Genomic DNA, 19,784 nt, shown 5'->3' on the forward strand with positions numbered 1-19,784 from the left:
CAATGCAATGCGTCTTTTGATTTTTTGACTGCTGCTTCCATGGCTGTTGATTGTGGATCCAAGTGAAATGAAATCCTTGACAACTTCAGTCTATTCACTGTTTATCACGATCTGGCTTATTGGTCCAGTTGTGAGGATTTTCGTTTTCTTTATGTTGAGGTGCAATCCATACTGAAGGCTGTCGTCTTTGATTTTCATCAGTAAGTGCTCCAAGTTCTCTTCACTTTTTAGCAAGCAAGGTTGTGTCACCTGCATAACGCAGGTTGTTAATGAGTCTTCCTCCAATCCTGATGCCTCATTCTTCTTTATATAGTCCAGTTTCTTGGATTATTTGCTCAGCATACAGATTGAATAGGTATGGTGAAAGGATACAACCCTGACGCACACCTTTCCTTACTTTATACCACTCGGTATCCCCTTGTTCTGTCTGAACAACTGCCTCTAGATCTATATACAGGTTCCTCAGGAGCACAATTAAGTGTTCTGAATTCCCATCCTTCGCAATGTTATCCGTAATTTATTATGATCCACGCAGTCTAATGCCTTTGCGTAGTCAGTAAAACACAGGTAAACATCTTTGTGGTATTCTCTGCTTTCAACCAGGATCCATCTGACATCAGCAATGATATTCCATGTCCTCTTCTGAATCCAGCCTGAACTTCTGGCGGTTCCCTGTCGATATACTGCTACAGCTGCTTTTGAATGATCTTCAGCAAAATTTTGCTTGTTTGTGATATTAATGATATTGTTCGATATTTCCACATGCGGTTGGATCACCTTTCTTGGGAATAGGCATATAGTCGGTTGGCCAGGTAGCTGTCTTCCAAATTTCTTGGCATAGACAAGTGAGCACTTCCAGTGCTGCATCTATTTGTTGAAACATTTCAATTGATATTCAATCAGTTCCTGGAGCCTTGTTTTTTGCCAGTGCCTTTATGGACTTCTTCCTTCAATACCATCAGTTCCTGATTGTACGCTACCTCTTGAAGTGGTTGAACATCGACTAATTCTTTTTGGTATAATGACTCTGTGTAATCCTTCCATCTTCTTTTGATGCTTCCTGCGTCATTTAATATTTTCCCCATAGAATCCTTCACTATTGCAACTCAGCTTGAACGCAAGCCCCCACAGTACGACAAACTGTTAGACACATGGGGGATTGAGCCTCTAGTTATAACTCTAACCTACTAGGAATGCAGGGAGGGAGGGGTACACATTAAAGGAAACCTTAGGAATGTCATCAGCACAACTGAGACTGCGGGAAACTGTAAGACAGACTTCTAAATTGTAAAGGAAAAAAAAAGTTAGAGAGGGAGCTTATAGATTAAAAGACTTAAGAGAGATGTTAATCAATTGCTATGTATGGACCCTATTTGGAGTCTAAGTCAAAGAAGCAAACTATTTGAGAAAAGAAAATAAGAAAATGTAAATAGTTACTGGTGAACCTTCATGATATTAAGGAATTATTAAAGTGTGATAATGATATCGTAGTCAAGCTTCTTAAAAAAAAAAAAAAGTCCTTATTGGAGAGACTGTCTTAGTTTCTTAATGCTGCTGTAACAGAAAATGCTACAAGTGTGTGGCTTTAGCAAACAGAAATTTATTTTCTTACAGTTTAGGAGGCTAGAAGTCTGAATTTAGGGTACCATCTCTAGGGGAAGGCTCTCTCTGTCTGCTCTGGGGGAAAATCCTCTCTAGCTGTCCATCCTTGGAGTTTCTGGGCTTGTAGACTGGTCTACCTCTGTTGTCTTCAAATAGTGTTGGTCTTCCACCTGTGTCTGATTTCTTCTTTGCCTAATCTCCTCTCATATCTCAAAGTCATTGACTTAAAACAGACCCTACACTAATGTGGCCTCATTAACATAACAAAGAAAACCTATTCCCAGATGGAATTACATCCTCAGGTACATACGGCTTTAAGATTTACAACACATGTTTTGAAGTGATACCATTCAGTCCCTAATATTTACATACATAGTAGGATATTTACAAGTGAAATGATACGGTGCCTAGAATTTGCTTCAGGGTATGAGGAAGCCAGAGAGGAGGTGGGCTATAATAAGTTAATGATTATTGAGTTTGGGTGATGGATACACAGGGATTCATTATACAATCCTCTCTAGTTCTGTATGTTTGAAATTTTCCGTAATAAAAAGTTTTGTTTCTAATCCTAGTTGAGTTTAACAGGAAGAATTCTAAGAAAAGTAGAGATTTCTTTAAAATTGGAAAAATTGAATTCAAGCATTATTTACCAAAAAATAGGTAATGTCTTAGAGTCACATGTGAATACAGCGTGAAGTGTTTTAAAAAGTGAAAGGGAGTGAAAAGTCAGAAAGAGCAGAAGTTGAGACCTCCAAAAACAGTCTGTGACACTTTACAAAATATAATTTCATCTTAGGTTTTATAAGAGCTAGTAATTTCTTGTCCTTGAATTATTTATTCTGACAGACAGTCTTGCAAAATCAAAAGTCTGAAAACCTAGCTTCTGCCACCTCACCTACGCATCTCTATGAATCTTTCCCTTGGCCGTGTATTGATAAATTGTCAAAGACTTTGAACTCTCCCAAAAAGATTACTTATAGAAAACTAGGTATTTTCCAGTTTCCCCTTGTACATTATGTGATTCAATGGGGTGTCTGCATTTTTTTCATCATTTTTGATTTATTTTACAACTCCATTAATTATAGATAAATGATGACTATGGAAATCATTCTTGACCACACATATGCAAGTGGATTCTGTTCGATGGAGGGACAGCTGATGTCCTTACCCACCCATCTTGTTGGGAAAAGGCAGCTTCTACCTATGTGTAAATTCATTTCAGCATTCCTGATTGGCCAAGTGTGGTACTTTTATTTCTCTTTCGAATCAGTTATAGTATCTTAGTGCCTTCCTCATTCATTAATAGGTTAAATACAGTCTTTGACAGTGTTCATTTTTTATTTCCATGAAAGTCATGCTTTTTTACCTTTTAAAAAACGTATCCTTTAACAGCAGAAAGTATTAATATTTCCCAAAATCTGATAAAAATGATCAGCCATCTGAAAGACTAAGATGGTCACAGAAATAAGAGATACTAGGGACCTGGGAATCTGATCATAGGAAAAGGCAAGAATCCCACGTTTGTTAGTCAAATTCTTTAGCATTTGAGGCATTGAGGCCATGCTGGATGTGTACAGATGAGTAGACTTGGATCCTGCTCTCGAATAATTTTCAGTGTAGTAGGAAAGATGGGAGTTCAGTAGTTCGCCAAACATTATGTGCCAGATGGACACGATATGGCCCCTACCCTGAAGGAACTCAACAGTCTAGAGTGGGAGATATAAACAGAAAATTTCACCCTCATTTGGTAAACACTACAGGAGAGGTAAGTACTGGGTGTTGCGGAAGTCCAGAGGAAGAGCAGTTGGCTTACCCTGGGTACTTAAGGAAGGTGCCTTGAAGGAAATAAAGCCTCAACTCAGCCTCGAAGTTATGCATGGTGGCCATCCAGTGGCGAAGGCAGGAAAGATGGTGGGCATATGCAAAGACTCGGACATGTAAAGCCACTTTCTTTACCCTGCACATACTTCCAACAGGGTTCTTAGCACATAATGTTTAAATTACCTATTTATATTTCTCTCCCATGCTGCACCTTGGGACTATATACATCTTGGGACAGACACTGTTTTTGTCTTCACATTTGCCTTGGGTTCAGTGTGGCAGATGCTCAGTAAATATGTATTGAACTCAAATGAGTTCAAGTGTATGTGGATTCTCAGTATAAAACCAGGTTGAAAAAAAAAAAAGGGTAATCCCAGAGGCACAGCCAGGTGCCGCATAGGCTCAGGAAACAGGTCGTGTGATTTGAGCAACAGATTTAAAGAAATGAATGCTGCTGCTTTTTATTGTTTTTAAGTGTATGTTGATGATTGTGCCTTTTTGCGCATGAAAGCCTCTTTTGTGTCCTTACAGAGTGAAGAGTTCCACATCTATACCCAGTATTGTACCAACTATCCAAGGTATGGACCATGGATGGCCGCAGGCACTTTTGTCCACTTTCATATTGTTTCAAGTTGGTCCATCAAATATATGGGTTGTTAGGGGTATGTGCCTGACACTGTGCAGAATACTGGGGGAAAGTGCAAAAATGTGATCTTTGTTCTTAAGAGAGCACTTTGTACCTTGGCACACTGAGAAAAGATCACAGGGGTGCCCAGATACTGATCCCTTCAGACTCTGGGGCTCCCAGCAGGGCTCGTGCAGAGATACAGTGTAGGGAAAATTATGAAAGACTTAGAAAGAGACCAAAGAGATTACAGGGTGTCTTCATTGGAAAACTAAGCGAACCAGTTGCTTTTGGCTGTGAGCCTTGTCTATTTACCTTTTTCTATGTGTGCCACATTTCTAAGAATTTGGGAAGCGCTTCTAATGAGTCTCTGGTTGGTGCAGTGGGTTAAGTGCTCAACTACTAACTGAAAGGCTGGCTGTTTGAACCCACCCAGAGGCACCCCTGAAAGGTCATAGGCTTGAAAACCCTATGCAGTGAAGTTCTACTCTACACACATGAGGTCACCTTGATGGCAACTGGTTTTTGTTTGTTTATTTGTTTGTTAATGAGTCTATATAATCTAGCTGGGGGAAAATATGTCACACTTTTGCTATATGAGTTTTATGGGCTGTATGAGTTTTATGGAGCCCAGAGAAGAGGAAGATCAGTACAAGCCTAGATGAGCAAAGGGGACATGGAGTCCTTTCCTTGGGTGATCATTTCGGTTTTGCTCACACCAGAGACTGATGGCAGGAGAACCCCTTAGGGAGCGTACCCTGGAGGACACGTTGACCATTTGAGTAGGAGAGTCGAGCCTAAGACCATGAACCACAACTGTGGGAATTCATTTTTTCTCCAAAAGACGTCTGTTGAGCAGTTACTGAGTCCTGAGCATTGTGCTAAATGCTGTAAGCGTGCAATGTCATTGAATGTCACTTGCCCAGCAATCCAGAGATATTGAGGGTTTAAAGAAAAGCAGCACATCCCTCACAGTGCCTGGCATCTAATAGGTTCTCAAAAAGTACCGGTTCATCACCACTCCTGCACTGTCCCCATTTTATGGATGAAGTAACTGAGGCTCCAGTGGGTTCATTGGTTTACCAAGGTCACAGAGATGATGAATGGCCAAGCAAAGACTTGAACCTGAGTAAAGTTTCTGAAGCTTCGGGATCTCCACCCCTCCCCTCCCATGTCTTTGCTGTCTGTTTCCTCACATGATTAGCAAAACAAGTTCTTATGTTAGGGACCAGCCAGGAAGAGCAGAGCTGGGGAGATTTTATCCATTCTGTAGCCAGTCTTGATAGAGAAAAATCCCAGAGGACGAAGTGGGTGGTGGGATCTACCCAGAAGAGAAGCAAGCAGGCTGAACCGCTAGTACAACTGTGGTAGACCGTGCTGAGGGGTGACCCAGGGCGTGAAACCAGAGGCCCAGGCTTAACCAGTAACCAGGTGCCGCTGAGTTGACTCCAACACATATCAACCGCATGCGCGTCAGAGTAGAATTATACTCTGCACAGTTTTCAGTGGCTTATTTTCTGGAAGTAGATTACCAGGCCTTTCTTCAGAGGCTCCTGTGGGTAAACTCAAACCTGCCACCTTTGGGTTAGCTGTGAGCGCATTAAGCATTTGCCCCACCCAGGGACTCCAGATCCAACAAGACTTACTAATGGCAAAATGCTTTCCATGGAAGGATTTTTGTCTCCTCTCTTGTTTGTTTAAGTGTTGCTCAGGATGTTGTGCCTTGGTGATTTGGTCGGTGGCCAACCATGCTTTTTCTAGGTTTTCGTTAAAAACAAACAAAAAAGACTAGTACATTTATCACTGTATCATTATATGTAGACCTACCCATAGCTTACAGTTTCACTTAGGCAATTTTCTCTCTTAAGGTATTTGTTTCCATCTCAATGCTGAACATACCAGGAAATTAATGTAGACTTCAACTAAATCCCATGGTCCTTAAGCCAAAATCCAGAATCATACCACACCCTAATTCAGAGAAATCCCAGTCAGCTCTCAACTTCTCCAGGTTTCTTCCTGAGGGAAAGGAAAAAACATTCAAATTCTGAGGAATTAACACATTTCTGGACCCAATTATTAGGGTCTGAAATGCTTGTGGGGGATTATATTGATGTCAATTTCATTATAAACATGTCATTTGAAGAAATAGCTTCTTAATGTAAATGTCCAAAACTGCAAATTTTGAAGATTTTTCTGACTTACCAAGAAAGAAGAGGACACTCCAGCACAACTAGATGGTGCCTGGCTGCCACCACTGACTGGATCACAATAGTGGACCCCCTACAGAGCGGGAGAAAAATGTAGAACAAAATTCAAACTCATAAAAAAGGACCAGACATACTGGTCTAACAGAGACTGGAGAAAACCCCAAGAGTATGGCCCCCACACACCTTTTAACTCAGTACTGAAGTCACTCCTGAGGTTCACCCTTCAGCCAAAGATTAGACAGGCTAATAAAACAAAGAGTAATACATGTAGCTCAACCATGTATACGAGACTCAATGGGCACACCAGCCCAGGGCCAAGGATAAGAAGACAGGAGGGGACAGGAAAGCTGGACAAGTGGAAATGGGGAACCAAGGGTTGAGAAGCAGAGTGTTGACACGTCGAGGGGTTGTCAGTCAATGTCACAAAACAATGCGTGTGTTCATTGTTCAATGAGAAACTAATTTGGTCTGTAAACCATCCAAAACACAATTAAAAAAAAAAAAAGAGTATAAAATAAAGGCAACCTTTTCTATGGTAGCCTGCTTCAGGGTCAGGGAAAGATTACATCTTTTGCACAAGAGCTTTGTTAAGAGCCTGTCATGTTCCCTGGGTGATGAAATAGTTAAACGCTCGACTACTAGCCTAAAGGTTGGCAGTTTGAGCTCACCCACAGGTGCCTTAGAAGACAGGCTTGGCGATCTGCTTCCGAAAGGTTACAGCCTTGAAAACCCGATGGAGCACAGTTGTACTCTGACACACGTGGGGTCATCGTGAGTCGGAATCAATTAGACAGCAACCAACAGCAACAACATGCTTGCAGCCCTCTTACAAACTTGATGTATATTGCCAGGATAGCAAATGCATCCCTTGCCTTCAAGCAGTTTATATTTTTTTGAGGGTCAGAACTCAGCCAAATGGCAATTGTGGAATAGCATGTTACAAAAAAAAAAAAAAAAACTTGTTGCCATCGAGTCGATTCTGACTCGTAGCAACCCTATAGCATGTTAGAGAAGTCCATATCAATAAATAGAAGTTAATGTAGTGCACACACTACTGTGTAAAAAAAAAAAAAACTGTGTAGTAGCAGCTAAAGATACGTGAGGTACAAGGGTAAGAAGTCCCAGAGAGGAGAGTCAAGGACAGTTCCCTGGAGGAAGCTGTATTTTTCCCCTAAGCCTGACTTTGAAGATGGAGGACTCCCTGGGGGGTGCAAGCAGTTAATGCCCTTGGCTGCTAACCAGCAGGTTGGAGGTTTGAGTCCACCCAGAGGTGCCACAGAAGAAAGGCCTATGGAGCACAGGTCTGCTCTGACACGCATGGGATCGTCAGGAGTCCAAAATGACCCAAGAGCAACTGGTTTGTTTTTTGTTGTTGTTATTTTTTAAGACGTAAAGAAACATGTTATAGCAGAGAGGTGCTTGGAAGCAAGCGTATCAGGTTCTTGCCCAGTTGTGTGGCTTCTGTATTCACAGGAAAGTATTTTCTCTTGCCCTCCTGTCTCCAGCCAGTTTGCTTTGCAAGGCTGAGCTTCCCTTACCCCAGTCTAACCAACCAGGAGAGCCAGGTGTTGCAGCCCATCTGACAATTTTCCTTCCCCTTTGAATCTAGGGATGGTGATATTAAATGTCGCCAGCCTACCTTGACAGATAGCCACCTTCTTCATACCAGTCACACCCCAGTAACTTCACTTTGAAGAGGCTCAGGCCTCCCCTTGTTCCCCCGGGAGGTGCACAGACTCAGCCAGGACATTACCCTCAGATGCCTCCGAACACTCAGGTGTCTTAGAGGACTGAGGCTCAGTATGCTGAGGGTTCATTGTAGGTTTTTCTTCTTGGGCACGGGCTCAAGCCTCCAGGTAGCCAAAGGACTACTGGACAGCTGATTTGACTCTAAAGACTCTTTGAAAGTTTCCTAGGTTATGTGAAGAAGACCCTTACCCAGAGAATAGTTTTGAAATCTCAACTTAAGAAAAGTCAGTCAGTTTGGACAGATATTTCTCAAAGCGGGTGGGCACAAAGGGGATTCTAATAGCTTAACTATGAGGCTTCCATTCGTTTCCTTCTAAGGAGCCTTATTGCATCGTTTGACTCTCTCTGATTCTCTAAATTAATCCTGGAAACTTATTACTGACTTGGGGAGAAAGGGGTTGAAATTATTTCCACCTGATTCCTTCAAAGTTGTAAAGAACACAAGATTTTAATTTATGGATGTGTATACGTGTGTGTGTGTGTGTGTGTGTGTCTCCACAGGCACACTAGCTTGCTGTAGGTATAACATACAAGCATTACTTTAACCATTCTCTTACGAGGTTTGGGGGCTAAATTTATTACCTTTTGGGGAGCTGGGATGGAGAAATAATTTTGACCCACTTTTCTAATACACTGCAGTGAGGTATACAGCCCAAGAAACAAGAGGATCTAGGCTTTTCAGAAGTCAGATGTCTAATGAAGAGAACCACTTGGAGGTGGAAAGGGAGGCCAATCTGTGGGAAGAGGTCTCTAAGGAGAGCCACCCTAAGGGTGCGCAGTGGGTGTGTTACACAAAGGTGACCAGCAGAGGGAACAACAAGTGTCCCAACATGGGGCTGCATCTACTGAGAAGTCATTAGCTGCCGTCCAGTTGACCCCCAAATCATGGCGACTCCATGCACAACAAAATAAAATGCTACCCTGTACCATCCCCATGATCGGTTGTGGATTTGACCATTGGGATCCATAGGGTTTCCATTGGCTGATTTTTGGAAGTAGATTGCCAGGCTTTCCTTCCTAGTCCATCTTAGTCTGGAATTTCCACTGAAACCTGTTTAGCATCCTAGCAGCGCATAAGCTTCCACTGACAGATGGGCGGTAGCTGCTCATGAGGTACCAAAAAAACCAAACCCACTGCCCTTGAGTTGATTCCGACTCATAGCGACCCTATAGGACAGGATAGAACTGCCCCCATGGAGTTTCCAAGGAGTGCCTGGTGGACTTGAACTGCCAACCTTTTGGTTAGCAGCTGTAGCACTTACCCACTACGCCACCAGCAGCACTGGTCAGGAATCAAACACAGGTCTCCTGCGTGGGAAGCAAGAACTCTACCACCGAAGCACCACTGCCTCATCTGAAAAGGAGCTCCTTTCTCATAGTACAGGAGTGCCAACCGTCCACAAGCTAGCCTATGGAAATGGGCTATGGACGTGCAGTTTCGGCACCGCACAAAGACTCCCAGATGGCGGTCATCTGGGGGCTGAAATCCAGCCCAAATCCCCTTTGCCATGCATCTTCCAAAAGGAAAACACTTCTTAGGAGTCACACGCCCATGGCCCTACTACCACTGTGTGCGGTGCCTGCTTCTAATGCATCCACCCAGAGGGACACCTTTTTCAGTTTGCCAAAAGGTGCTATGGTGCAGCTAGAGCTCTGTTTTAGGACATTTGTACGTACGCTGGCATTTAATACTTTAAGTATCCATGTTGAGCATTACGATTTGAACTAAAAAAACGCTGTGTCTTCTTCTTGCAGATCAGTGGCGGTGCTAACAGAGTGTATGAGGAACAAGACACTGGCCAAATTCTTCAGGGAGCGCCAGGAGACTTTAAAGCACTCCCTGCCCCTGGGCTCCTTCCTCTTGAAACCAGTCCAGCGGATACTCAAGTATCACCTCCTCCTGCACGTGGGTGTCTGCCCTCTGAAGTGCCTTCCAGGGCGCGGGGATTCCGTGTATATACATTAAGTTTGGAGAGAAAAAAATTTTTTTTTTTTTTTGGAAAAAGCCGTGGACATATGGAACCATTTTCCATGCTCATACTTTACAAGTGACTAATCTGCTTTGAGGAATTAGAGATATTTATATGCTTTTTTTTTTATGCTAGGCCCGCAGCCCCATTCACAGGAGCCAAGTAAAAAGATTAATTGTAGCTCTGATTCTGATGGGCCTTACCAGGGCCTCGCACTGGCCAGTGACAGTTTGGGGCCACAAGCTGTCATCTGAATGAAAAACAGTTATTTTGTGTTTTATTTCCATGAGCCCAGATTCAGTAGGCAGTTGCGGGGGAAAGTTATTTGTCGTAGATTGATTTTTACAAGAGAGCAAAGAGAAGGGGCTGAAAAGAGAGAGGACAGATGAACGTTGTGGTGAACGATCTTTGAGGTGAGCTTAGTATTGGTTCAGGATATCTTTTCTTTGTATTATACCCCATTCATTTTACCAGAGGAGTCCCTGGGTGGTGCTAATGGTTGATGTGCTCAGCCTCTGACTGAAAGGTTGGAGGTTCAAGTCTACCCAGAGGTATCTAGGAAGAAAGACTCGATGACTGACTTCTGAAAAGTCAGCTATTGAAAATCCTATGGAGCACAGTTCTACTCTGACACACGTAGGGTCGCCCTGAGTCAGAATCGACTTGAAGGCAACTGGTTAGTTTTTGATAGGTCCCTAGGTGGCGTAAATGGTTTCCTCTCAGTTATTAACTGAAAGGTTGGCGGTTCAAGCCTAGCCAGTGGCACTATGGAAGAAAGTCCTGACAATCTGCTTCTCTAAAGATTACAGCCAAAAAAACCCTATGGAGCTCCGTTCTACCCTGTAATGTATGGGGTCACCATGAGTTAGGATCAGCTTGAGGGCAATGGTTTGGTTTTTCAGGTTTTTAAGGAAGTTTATGAAAATGGAAGAAGTGTGATTGAAAGTCACTGTCATTGTATAAGTAGGGTTTGCTTACCTTTGCAGTGTGAGAAAGACAGTGTAGTAGAGCATCTAGAGCAAGGCTGTGTCTGGGTTCAGGTCCTGTAACGTGCCCATGGTCACTGTGGCTAACAAGCACTCAGTAAGACTAAGGTGTTATTGTTATTTGTTGTACTGCAGCAACTTCCCTTCTAAAGATTTGAGGACACATTTGCATCCAGAGTCCGTCCCTGTGTTAACATGCCTGCAGTTTATATGCATCTCTTTGTAAGGGCTTCCAGGTTTCCAACTTGGATAATCATTTTGGTTTTGCTCAGTTCACACGCATTTAAAATCTAAGAACTCGTACATATCATCCAGCTTTACCAGAAATTTCTCACCTTTGTCTTTTTGCCTAGACAACTCATCTCTGAGATCTTATGTGCCATAAAGCCACATCAGGGATATTACTTTATTATTTAAACTGATCCTAATGGTCTCTTAGATTGAACAGAATTAATTTGCTAAATCAGTGTCCAGGCAATTCTTAATATCAAATAATACTGATCCCTTTTGATCTCTGCTAACTATAACATCTAAGACTTGTATATGTGTGTGTTGTATGCAGTCAAGTCAATTCTAACTCATAGTGACTGTCATGGATTGAATTGTGTCCCCCAAAAAATATATGTCAACTAGGCAAGGTCATGATTCCCAGTATTGTGTGGTTGTCTTCCATTTTGTGATTTGATATAATTTTCCTTTGTGTTGTAAATCCTGATCTTTGCCTGTGATTAATGAGGCAAGATTGGTTTATGTTAAAGAGGATTAGGGTGGGATGTAACACCCTTACTCCAGTCACACCCCGATCCAATATAAAGGGAGTTTCCCTGCGGTGTGGCCTGTATCACCTTTTATCATGTAAGAGATAAAAGGGGAGAGAAGCGAGCAAAGAGAGAGGGACCTCATGCCACCAAGAAAGAAGCACCGGGAGCAGAGCACGTCCTTTGGACCCAGGGTCCCTCTGCTGAGAAGCTCCTAGACCAGGGGAAGATTGATGTCAAAGTCCTTCCCCGAGAGCCGACAGAAAGAAAGCCTTCCCCTACAGCTGGAGCCCTGAACTTGGACTTCTAGCCCCCTAAACTATGAGAGAATACATTTCTGTTAAAGCCACTCACTCGTGGTATTTCTGTTACAGCAACACTAGATTACTAAGACAGCAACCCAATAGGACAGAATAGAACTGCCCCGTAGGGTTTCTTAGGCTGAAATCTTTACAGCAGATTGCAGGTCTTTTCTCCCGAGGAGCCACTGGTAGGTTCCAACTGCCAACCTTTCATGTGTCCCAGTAATCACTAATTATGGCTTTCCAGGCAGTAAGGTGACCATCAGTCAAAAGAAAAGTCTAAGATCTTTGTTACTTAAGCATGTTAGATGTAATGAATCAAAAGCCTTACCAAAAGTTACCTGATAGGAAAAACAGCCATTACTCATCTATAATGAGAGCTGATAAAGAAGAATAGCGGTTGGGTTAATCCAAAACTAGCTTCTGGTTGCCTTTGAAGTATTTTTGCTCTTATGACTGATTTAGAGGATTTTCTCTGTGATTCTTATCTTGAAGAAGCCATCCATGAAGATCCCCCCAGGGGTATGCTCTGTTCTGCTCAGTCTGTTCACTGATGAACAGGAGTGCCGCACAGGCTAAAAGAAAGGGCAGGGAGAAAAGAAAAAAACTTAGTTTTTTTCTTCTTCTGTGTTCACTGTTCATCTTAAACCTACCTGGAAGGTTTTAGTTCAATGGTATGGTTTCAGGGGCATTGTGTAACACTGGGTCTGAGAATGGAAATAAAATGTAGATTCCCTTCCAGTTTCTTTTTAGGTGTAAAACATGAGTGCCTAATAAAAGTAAACAAAGATTTATAAGCTGTGACTATTATATAATGGAACTGATCTTCATAAGTTCTGCCATAAGATTCAACCTCTACCCTTTAGTTAAATTATTATACATGATAAAGGCCCTGTTGTTGTTGTTAGGTGCTGTTAAGTCAGTTCTGACTCATAGCAACCCTATGTACAACAGAACGAAACGCTGCCAGGTCCTGCACCATCATCACATCGTTGTTATGCTTGAGCCCGTTGTTGCAACCACTGTGTCAGTCCATCTTGCTCAGGGCCTTCCTCTTTTTTGCTGACCCACTATTTTACCAAGCATGATGTCCTTCTCTAGGGACTAATCCCTTCTAATAACATGTCCAAAGTATGTGAGACAGTCTCACCACCCTTGCTTCTCCCAATGCCACAGAAATGATCTAACTGACTACTATTTTTTCTTACTGCTTTAGATAATATGTTGTTGTTTAGTAGATAAACCAGAAAACCAAATCCGTTGTCATTGAGTCGATTCCGACTCATAGCAACCCTGTAGGACGGAGTAGAACTGCCCCATAGGGTTTCCGAGGAGCAGCTGTTGGATTGGAACTGCTGACCTTTTGGTTAGCAGCTGAGCTCTTAACTGCTGTACCACCAGGGCTCCTTAGTGGATAGTGCTTCAATGTAATAAGCGTTTATTGACTCCCCAGTTCTCTGCCAGGAACTGTGGATAAGATAAAGGATCAAAGGTTCTAGGAGGTGGTCTCTATCCTTAGATCCTTGAGGAGTGTAGGGATATGTGTCTTATGTGCTCACAAGAGAATTAGAACAGAGATGGGTTCCTTTCTCATCTCTCTGGAAGGATAGAATTCTAGTGCTAAGTGCTAAGGTAACATACTTCTGACCATCCAAGAGTTTTGAGTGCTTGAACCATGCTATCTCTGTCAACATTCTGAAGGCTTGTCCTTAATGAACATTTTTTGAGCTGCGAAAATTGACTACATGAAAATGTGCTTGCTGTAGAGGCTTTTTTTTTTTTTTAAATATAATGTCCCTTATATTTTTGAGTCTGTTTTAAGTCCCATGTGAGAAGTTTTGCTTCTTCAAGGGGAGGTGGGGGACTATGTTTTTTGCATGTAACAGTAAGATCTCTATCACTGCAAACTGTATCACACTGGCCACCGGAAAACTCAGAACTCTCCAACTGTATCAACTGTGATAGCAGTTTGTAGTAACGTTAATGTCTTTGTGAGGCATAATGGCCTCCATGTGTGTTTTGTTTTATCCTCTTGGCCCTGAAATTCTAATCTACTATTGTTTTTCCTAGCCCTGCGTTTATTCCTACCTTACCATTTTGTTGCAGGTATTTCTGGCAAGTTAGCTCAAAATCTTAAGAAATGGTGATCATGTGTGAATAAATAAGCAAAAATAAAATATGAGAAACTAATGAGAAGTATGGGGCCCTGATGGCACAGTGGTTAAGTGCACGGATGCTAACCAGAAGGCCATCAATTTGAACCCACAAGCTGCTCCATGGGGAAAAAGATGTAGCAGTCTGCTTCCGTAAAGATTACAGCCTTGGAAACCCTATGGGGCACTTCTACTCTATCCTGTAGGGTTGCTACGAGTCAAAATCAACTCGACGGCAGTGGGTTTAGTAATGAAGGTATGACTTGTTTCATTGGTTATATGAGGGAAAAATTGAAAACTTTTTTTTTTTTTTAAGGAAATAGAAAATCACCTTGATAAGGACACAGAAGGCTACGACGTGGTGCTGGATGCCATCGACACCATGCAGCGGGTGGCCTGGCACATCAATGATATGAAGCGGAAGCATGAGCACGCAGTCCGCTTACAGGTGAGCCCACAGGAACGTCACTGTGTCCCCAGTTGTCCCCACTTGATGTCGAGCTGATTCCAACTCATGATGACCCCATGTGTGTCAGAATAAAACTGTGCTCCATAGGGTTTTCAATGGCTTACTTTTCAGAAATAGATCCCTTGGCCTTTCTTCTGCAATGCCTCTGGGTGGACTCGAACTGCCCACCTTTTGGGTGATTGTATGCCAAGCACGTTAACTGTGTATACCACTCAGAGACTCCATCCTGAGACCAGGAAGTAAGAACATCAAGGGAAAGATGCCTGTCTGAGCAGGTTACATACCAGTCTCTTTAACTGAGCTTTTGAAAAACATACGATGATGATGTCAGCCATGGCACAGACATTGTTCGGTGCAGAAATAAGCCGGGGCAACTCACTAATGAACAACCTGATCCATTTCTGTTAACCCTTAAGTGACATTATCTGTCAATGTGACCCTTGTCATAGATCATTCGAAGTTATTCTTGAGGCTCAGCAGATGCACCACCGACTCCTCGGTACCTTGGTTTTCCACCTCCTGTTAATCATGCATGACCTCTATTCTCTCAGGAGATACAGAGCTTGCTCACTAACTGGAAGGGGCCAGACCTGACCAGCTACGGGGAGCTGGTGCTGGAGGGAACCTTCCGCATCCAGAGGGCCAAGAACGAGCGCACACTCTTCCTCTTTGACAAGCTGCTGCTCATCACAAAGAAGAGAGATGACACCTTTACGTACAAAGCCCACATCCTGGTATGTCCAAGCACTGGTCACCGGCAAGGACTTGCGGTGCCAGCTTGGTCTGCGTCTCACCCTCTCTCTTCTCTCTGTCCAGTGCAGCAACCTGATGCTGGTGGAAGTGATCCCCAAGGAGCCACTGAGCTTCAGCGTCTTCCATTATAAGAACCCCAAGCTGCAGCACACCGTTCAGGTAACAGCAACGTCCTCGCCTCTTTCCCACTGATGAGCTGTGTATACTGGGTGACCTTTCAAAGCTTCCAAGCTTGTCAGAGGGTACAGGAGCATCTGTACCTTGTCAGGGGTGGAGGTGTGCGTTGTCTGACTGTCCGTCTACTTCTGCTAGGCGAAATCCCAGCAAGACAAGCGCCTGTGGGTGTTGCATCTGAAGAGACTGATCCTGGAGAACCACGTGGCGAAGATTCCAGCAAAGGTAAAACTGCAGAGCCAACAAATAGTATCTGAAGGATTTCAAGTCCTAGGCAGACAGCCTGACAGGAATAAGTGTTCATTTTCAGTCAGGAAAATGGAGAGGATGTATAAGTGATCAACTAAACCAACTATTCCTGTGAAAAGATTTCACAGGAATGGAAGACTCTGAGGAGGTTTTGGGGTGTGCTTTTGTTTGTTTTTAGTTTATTGGGCTTGAAAGAAGAAAAAAACAGTAAGGAAAAGGTAGTAAGAAATTTCTAGAGAACTAGTAGAAAGGAAAAGGAGCTATTAGGATTATTTAAAGGTATGCTAAGCACCTGTTGTGAATAAAGATATGTTAGGTTCTGTCGGGCACATCCTGCGGGACACATTCTCAGAATTGATAATTTTGAGAATTGATAGTGAGCTAGCCATGTAAACATTTACTGTTTGCTAGATATGATGAGGAACGCTGGTGGCGCAATGGGTAAGCGTTCGGCTGCTAACCAAAAGGTTGGCAGTTCGAATCCACCAGCCACTCCTTGGAAACCCTATGGGGCAGCTCTACTCTGTCCCATAGGGTCACTATGAGTCGGAATTGACTCGACGGCAATGGGTTTCAAGGGGTAGGTATGAAGAAATAATAGACGCAAAGCCAAGTGTTGTGGAAGGATAAAGTGTTCAATTACACTTGAGTGAGAAGGGGAAGGGACAGAACGTATGAGGGAAAGTGCCTCTTACCTCAATCTAAAAGGATGAGGAATATTTTATGAAGTGGGGGAAAAGGAAAAGCAGGCTGAGGGGGCAGCATAAACAGAAAGGAAGAGATGTGGATGGGGCACTGTGTTGAGGTCACACATGGTGTTGAGGTACCTAAACTGGGGGGCTGAATTCTCAGGACAGGGGCAGGAGGAGAGACTGGGGAGGGGGTTGGAGTCATCTGCCTGTGAAAGGCTTCAAACACAGACACAAGCGTGTCATTCAGGATTCTTCAGTGAAACAGCCAATAGGATCGATCTGTCCATCTGTCTTTCTTCCTATCTATTTAGCTGTCCATATGTACACACGCAGACACACAGAGAGATTGATATTGATAGATTGATTTGATCGATTGACCGATTTTAAGGAATTGGCTCACACAGTTGTGGAGGCTGAAAAATCTGAAATCTGTATGTAGATCAGGGAACAGGCTGGGAACTGCAGGATTTCTGTGTTGTAGTCTTGAGGCAGAATTTCTTCCTTCTTTGGGAAGCCTCATTTTTTGCTCTTAAAACCTTCAACTGATTGAATGAGGCCCACCACATTAAAAACCAAAAAACCAAACTCCTTACCCTTGAGTTGATTCTGACTCATAGCCACCCTACAGGACAGAGTAGAACTGCCCCATAGGGTTTCCAAGGAGCAGCTGGTAGATTCCAACTGCCGATCTTTTGAGTAGCAGCTGTAGCTCTTAACCACTGCACCACCAATATTCCACATTATGTAGGGTAATCTGTTTTACTTAAAGTCAACTGATTGTAAGTGTTAATCACATCTAAATACCTTCATAGCAACATCTAGGCTGGTGTTTGACCAAATAACTGGGCACCATAACCTAGCCAGATGGAACCCTGGTGGTGCACTGGTTAAGCATTGGGCTGCTAACCAAAAGCTCATCAGTTCGAATCTACCAGCTGCTCCTTGGAAACCCTATGGGACAGTTCTACCTTGTCTGATAGGTTCGCTATGAGTCGGTATCAACTCGGTGGCAATGGGTATAGCCTAGCCAAGTTGACACATAAAATTCACCATCACACTGAGGAGAACCTAGATCATATAGGTGTTGGGAAACTACTGAGGGCCTGGAGGTAGGGATGACTTGGTCTGCCCAATGTTCAGAGAGTATAACTTTGGGCACATTGAGACAAATAAGTGGGAAGGGTGACATGGGAAGCAGAAGAATTAGTAAGTCACCACAATAGTCCTGCAAAGAGATGAGGAGCACCGCCATCGAGCTGCAGAAACAGAGGGGAACAGAGGCCAACTCATCAGGGAGGTGGTGGGAACAGGAATTTGCCCAGTACGTGGATGAGGAAAGGGAGAGATAAGAGTCACAGATGAGTCAGGGGTTTGGGGCATGAAGATGGGGGTGTGTGTACCCAGACAGGCCGCAAAGGGGAAGGAACCGGTTAGGTGGGAGTGAGAGAGAGGAACAGGATCTCTCACGGTTTATGTGCCAGGTGGGGTCAGCTAGAGGTGGAAATTCAGGTTTGGAAGCTGAGGCTTGGCTTTGGAGCTGTCTTAATAAGGGCAGTAAATGAAACCCTAAGATTTGACAGGATGGCCCATAAAGATTTATAAAGGAAAGGAGAACCTTTGTGAATCTGATTGGCAAAGGGGTGAGGGATTTGGTGAACAGCCATAGAAAGAGTGGCGAAGGAGATGGTAAGATCGTGGACAAGAGAGGTGTTTGGTAACAAAGGGAGGAGAGAAGCTCAAGGAGGAGCACTGGGGAAACAGTCCCAAATGCCACAGAGGGCAAAGAAGAGTAACTCTGAAGACTATGAGATTTGCAGGTATTAGATTGGTCGATTAAAAGATTTAAAAAGGTAGGGATCGCAGGAGGTTGAAGAGAAAGGGGGTTATAAGATGGAACAGACTGGACATAGACTTTTTTTTTTTTTTTAACAAGCTTTACATAAGAAAAAGGGTGGTAGTTGGAGGAGGGGCAACATCAAAGCAAGACTTTGTCAAGGTAAAGAAGTTGTGGACCTAAGGAAGACAGGAGGTGGTAAAGATAAGGGGAGAGGTGTTTGATGGATTGAGACCCAGGGAGGTGGGAAGGAGTGAGATGAGAAGCACAAGCACAGGGGTTAGTCTTGGAGAGGGTTGCGACCATCTTCTCTGAATCAGGAGGGAAGAGAAATGAGAGAACATAGGGAAACTTTGAGGCGGACTTCTGGAGAATTAAGGCTTGATTTCACTGAAATAGGTGGTAATGTCACCTACCAGTGAGGGGAACAAGGATGGGATTGGTGCCTGAGGGAAAGTGGAAAGGTTCTGAACAACTGCTGATGAAAATGGACCAGGGCTTCACTGTGGGTGAGTACAATAACGTGTGAAAGGCATCCAAGAACCAGCTGAAGCTGGACACCATGAATCAATGTGATGGCGTAATTTTAAAACCTGTACTCAGCAACTTGAAGCTCTGGTGACGTAGGGAGCCTTGGTGGCATAGTGGTTAAGAACTTGGCTGCTAACCAAAAGGTTGGCCATTCTAATCCACCAGTCGCTCCTTGGAAACCCTATGGGGCAGTTCTATTCTGTCCTATAGGGTCCTTATGAGTTGCAATCAACTTGACAGCAATGAGTTTTTGTTTGGTTTTTGGTGCTTGGCAACTTAAAAACTAGTGTTAAGGAACTATGGTGCATTTGGGTTACTTAAGGTTGGGGATCTGCAAAGCTGGTGCCAGGGAAGGTTAACAGGCCATGGAAGGGTAGAGTGCTCATAGGCACATCGCAGCAGTGATTGAGCATGATTTCCAGGCTGAGTAGAGAGTGAAACAGATTGGGAAAATAGGGGTGGGTTCAAGTAACGCTTGTTGTTGCTGTTGTTCGGTGTTGTCAAGTTGGTTCCGACTCATAGCGACCCTATGCACAACAGAAGGAAACACTGCCCAGTCCTGCGCCATCCTCACAATCGTTGTTAGGCTTGAGCCTTTTGTTACAGCCACTGTGTCAGTCTACCTCGTTGAGGGTCTTCCTCTTTTCCGCTGACCCTGTACTCTGCCAAGCATGATGTCCTTCCCCAGGGACTGATCCCTCCTGACAACATGTCTAAAATATGTAAGACGCAGTCTCGCCATCCTTGCCTCTAAGGAGCATTCTGGTTGTACTACTCCTAAGACAGAGTTGTTCGTTCTTTTGGCAGTACACGTATATTCAATATTCTTCACCCACACCGCAATTCAAAGGCGTCAGTTCTTCTTCGGTCTTCCTTATTCATTGTCCAGCTTTCACATGCATGTGATGT

The 19,784-nt window shown here is 43.5% G+C and overlaps 1 protein-coding gene across 7 annotated transcripts in view; it reads left to right on the forward strand.

The window, feature by feature from the left end:
- PLEKHG1 (pleckstrin homology and RhoGEF domain containing G1) overlaps nt 1–19,784 on the forward strand; it is a 299,198-nt gene that overhangs the window by 251,966 nt on the left and 27,448 nt on the right. For all 7 annotated transcript variants that reach the window (XM_049903298.1, XM_049903306.1, XM_049903289.1 and 4 more), the window contains 6 exons: nt 3,955–4,001; nt 9,760–9,910; nt 14,490–14,621; nt 15,194–15,376; nt 15,459–15,554; nt 15,708–15,794. In XM_049903298.1, coding sequence (XP_049759255.1) covers nt 3,955–4,001; nt 9,760–9,910; nt 14,490–14,621; nt 15,194–15,376; nt 15,459–15,554; nt 15,708–15,794 — 696 coding nt within the window. The remainder of the gene's footprint in view (nt 1–3,954; nt 4,002–9,759; nt 9,911–14,489; nt 14,622–15,193; nt 15,377–15,458; nt 15,555–15,707; nt 15,795–19,784) is intronic.

Source organism: Elephas maximus, chromosome 1, assembly GCF_024166365.1.
Source record: "Elephas maximus indicus isolate mEleMax1 chromosome 1, mEleMax1 primary haplotype, whole genome shotgun sequence".
NCBI classification, from domain to species: Eukaryota; Metazoa; Chordata; class Mammalia; order Proboscidea; family Elephantidae; genus Elephas; species Elephas maximus.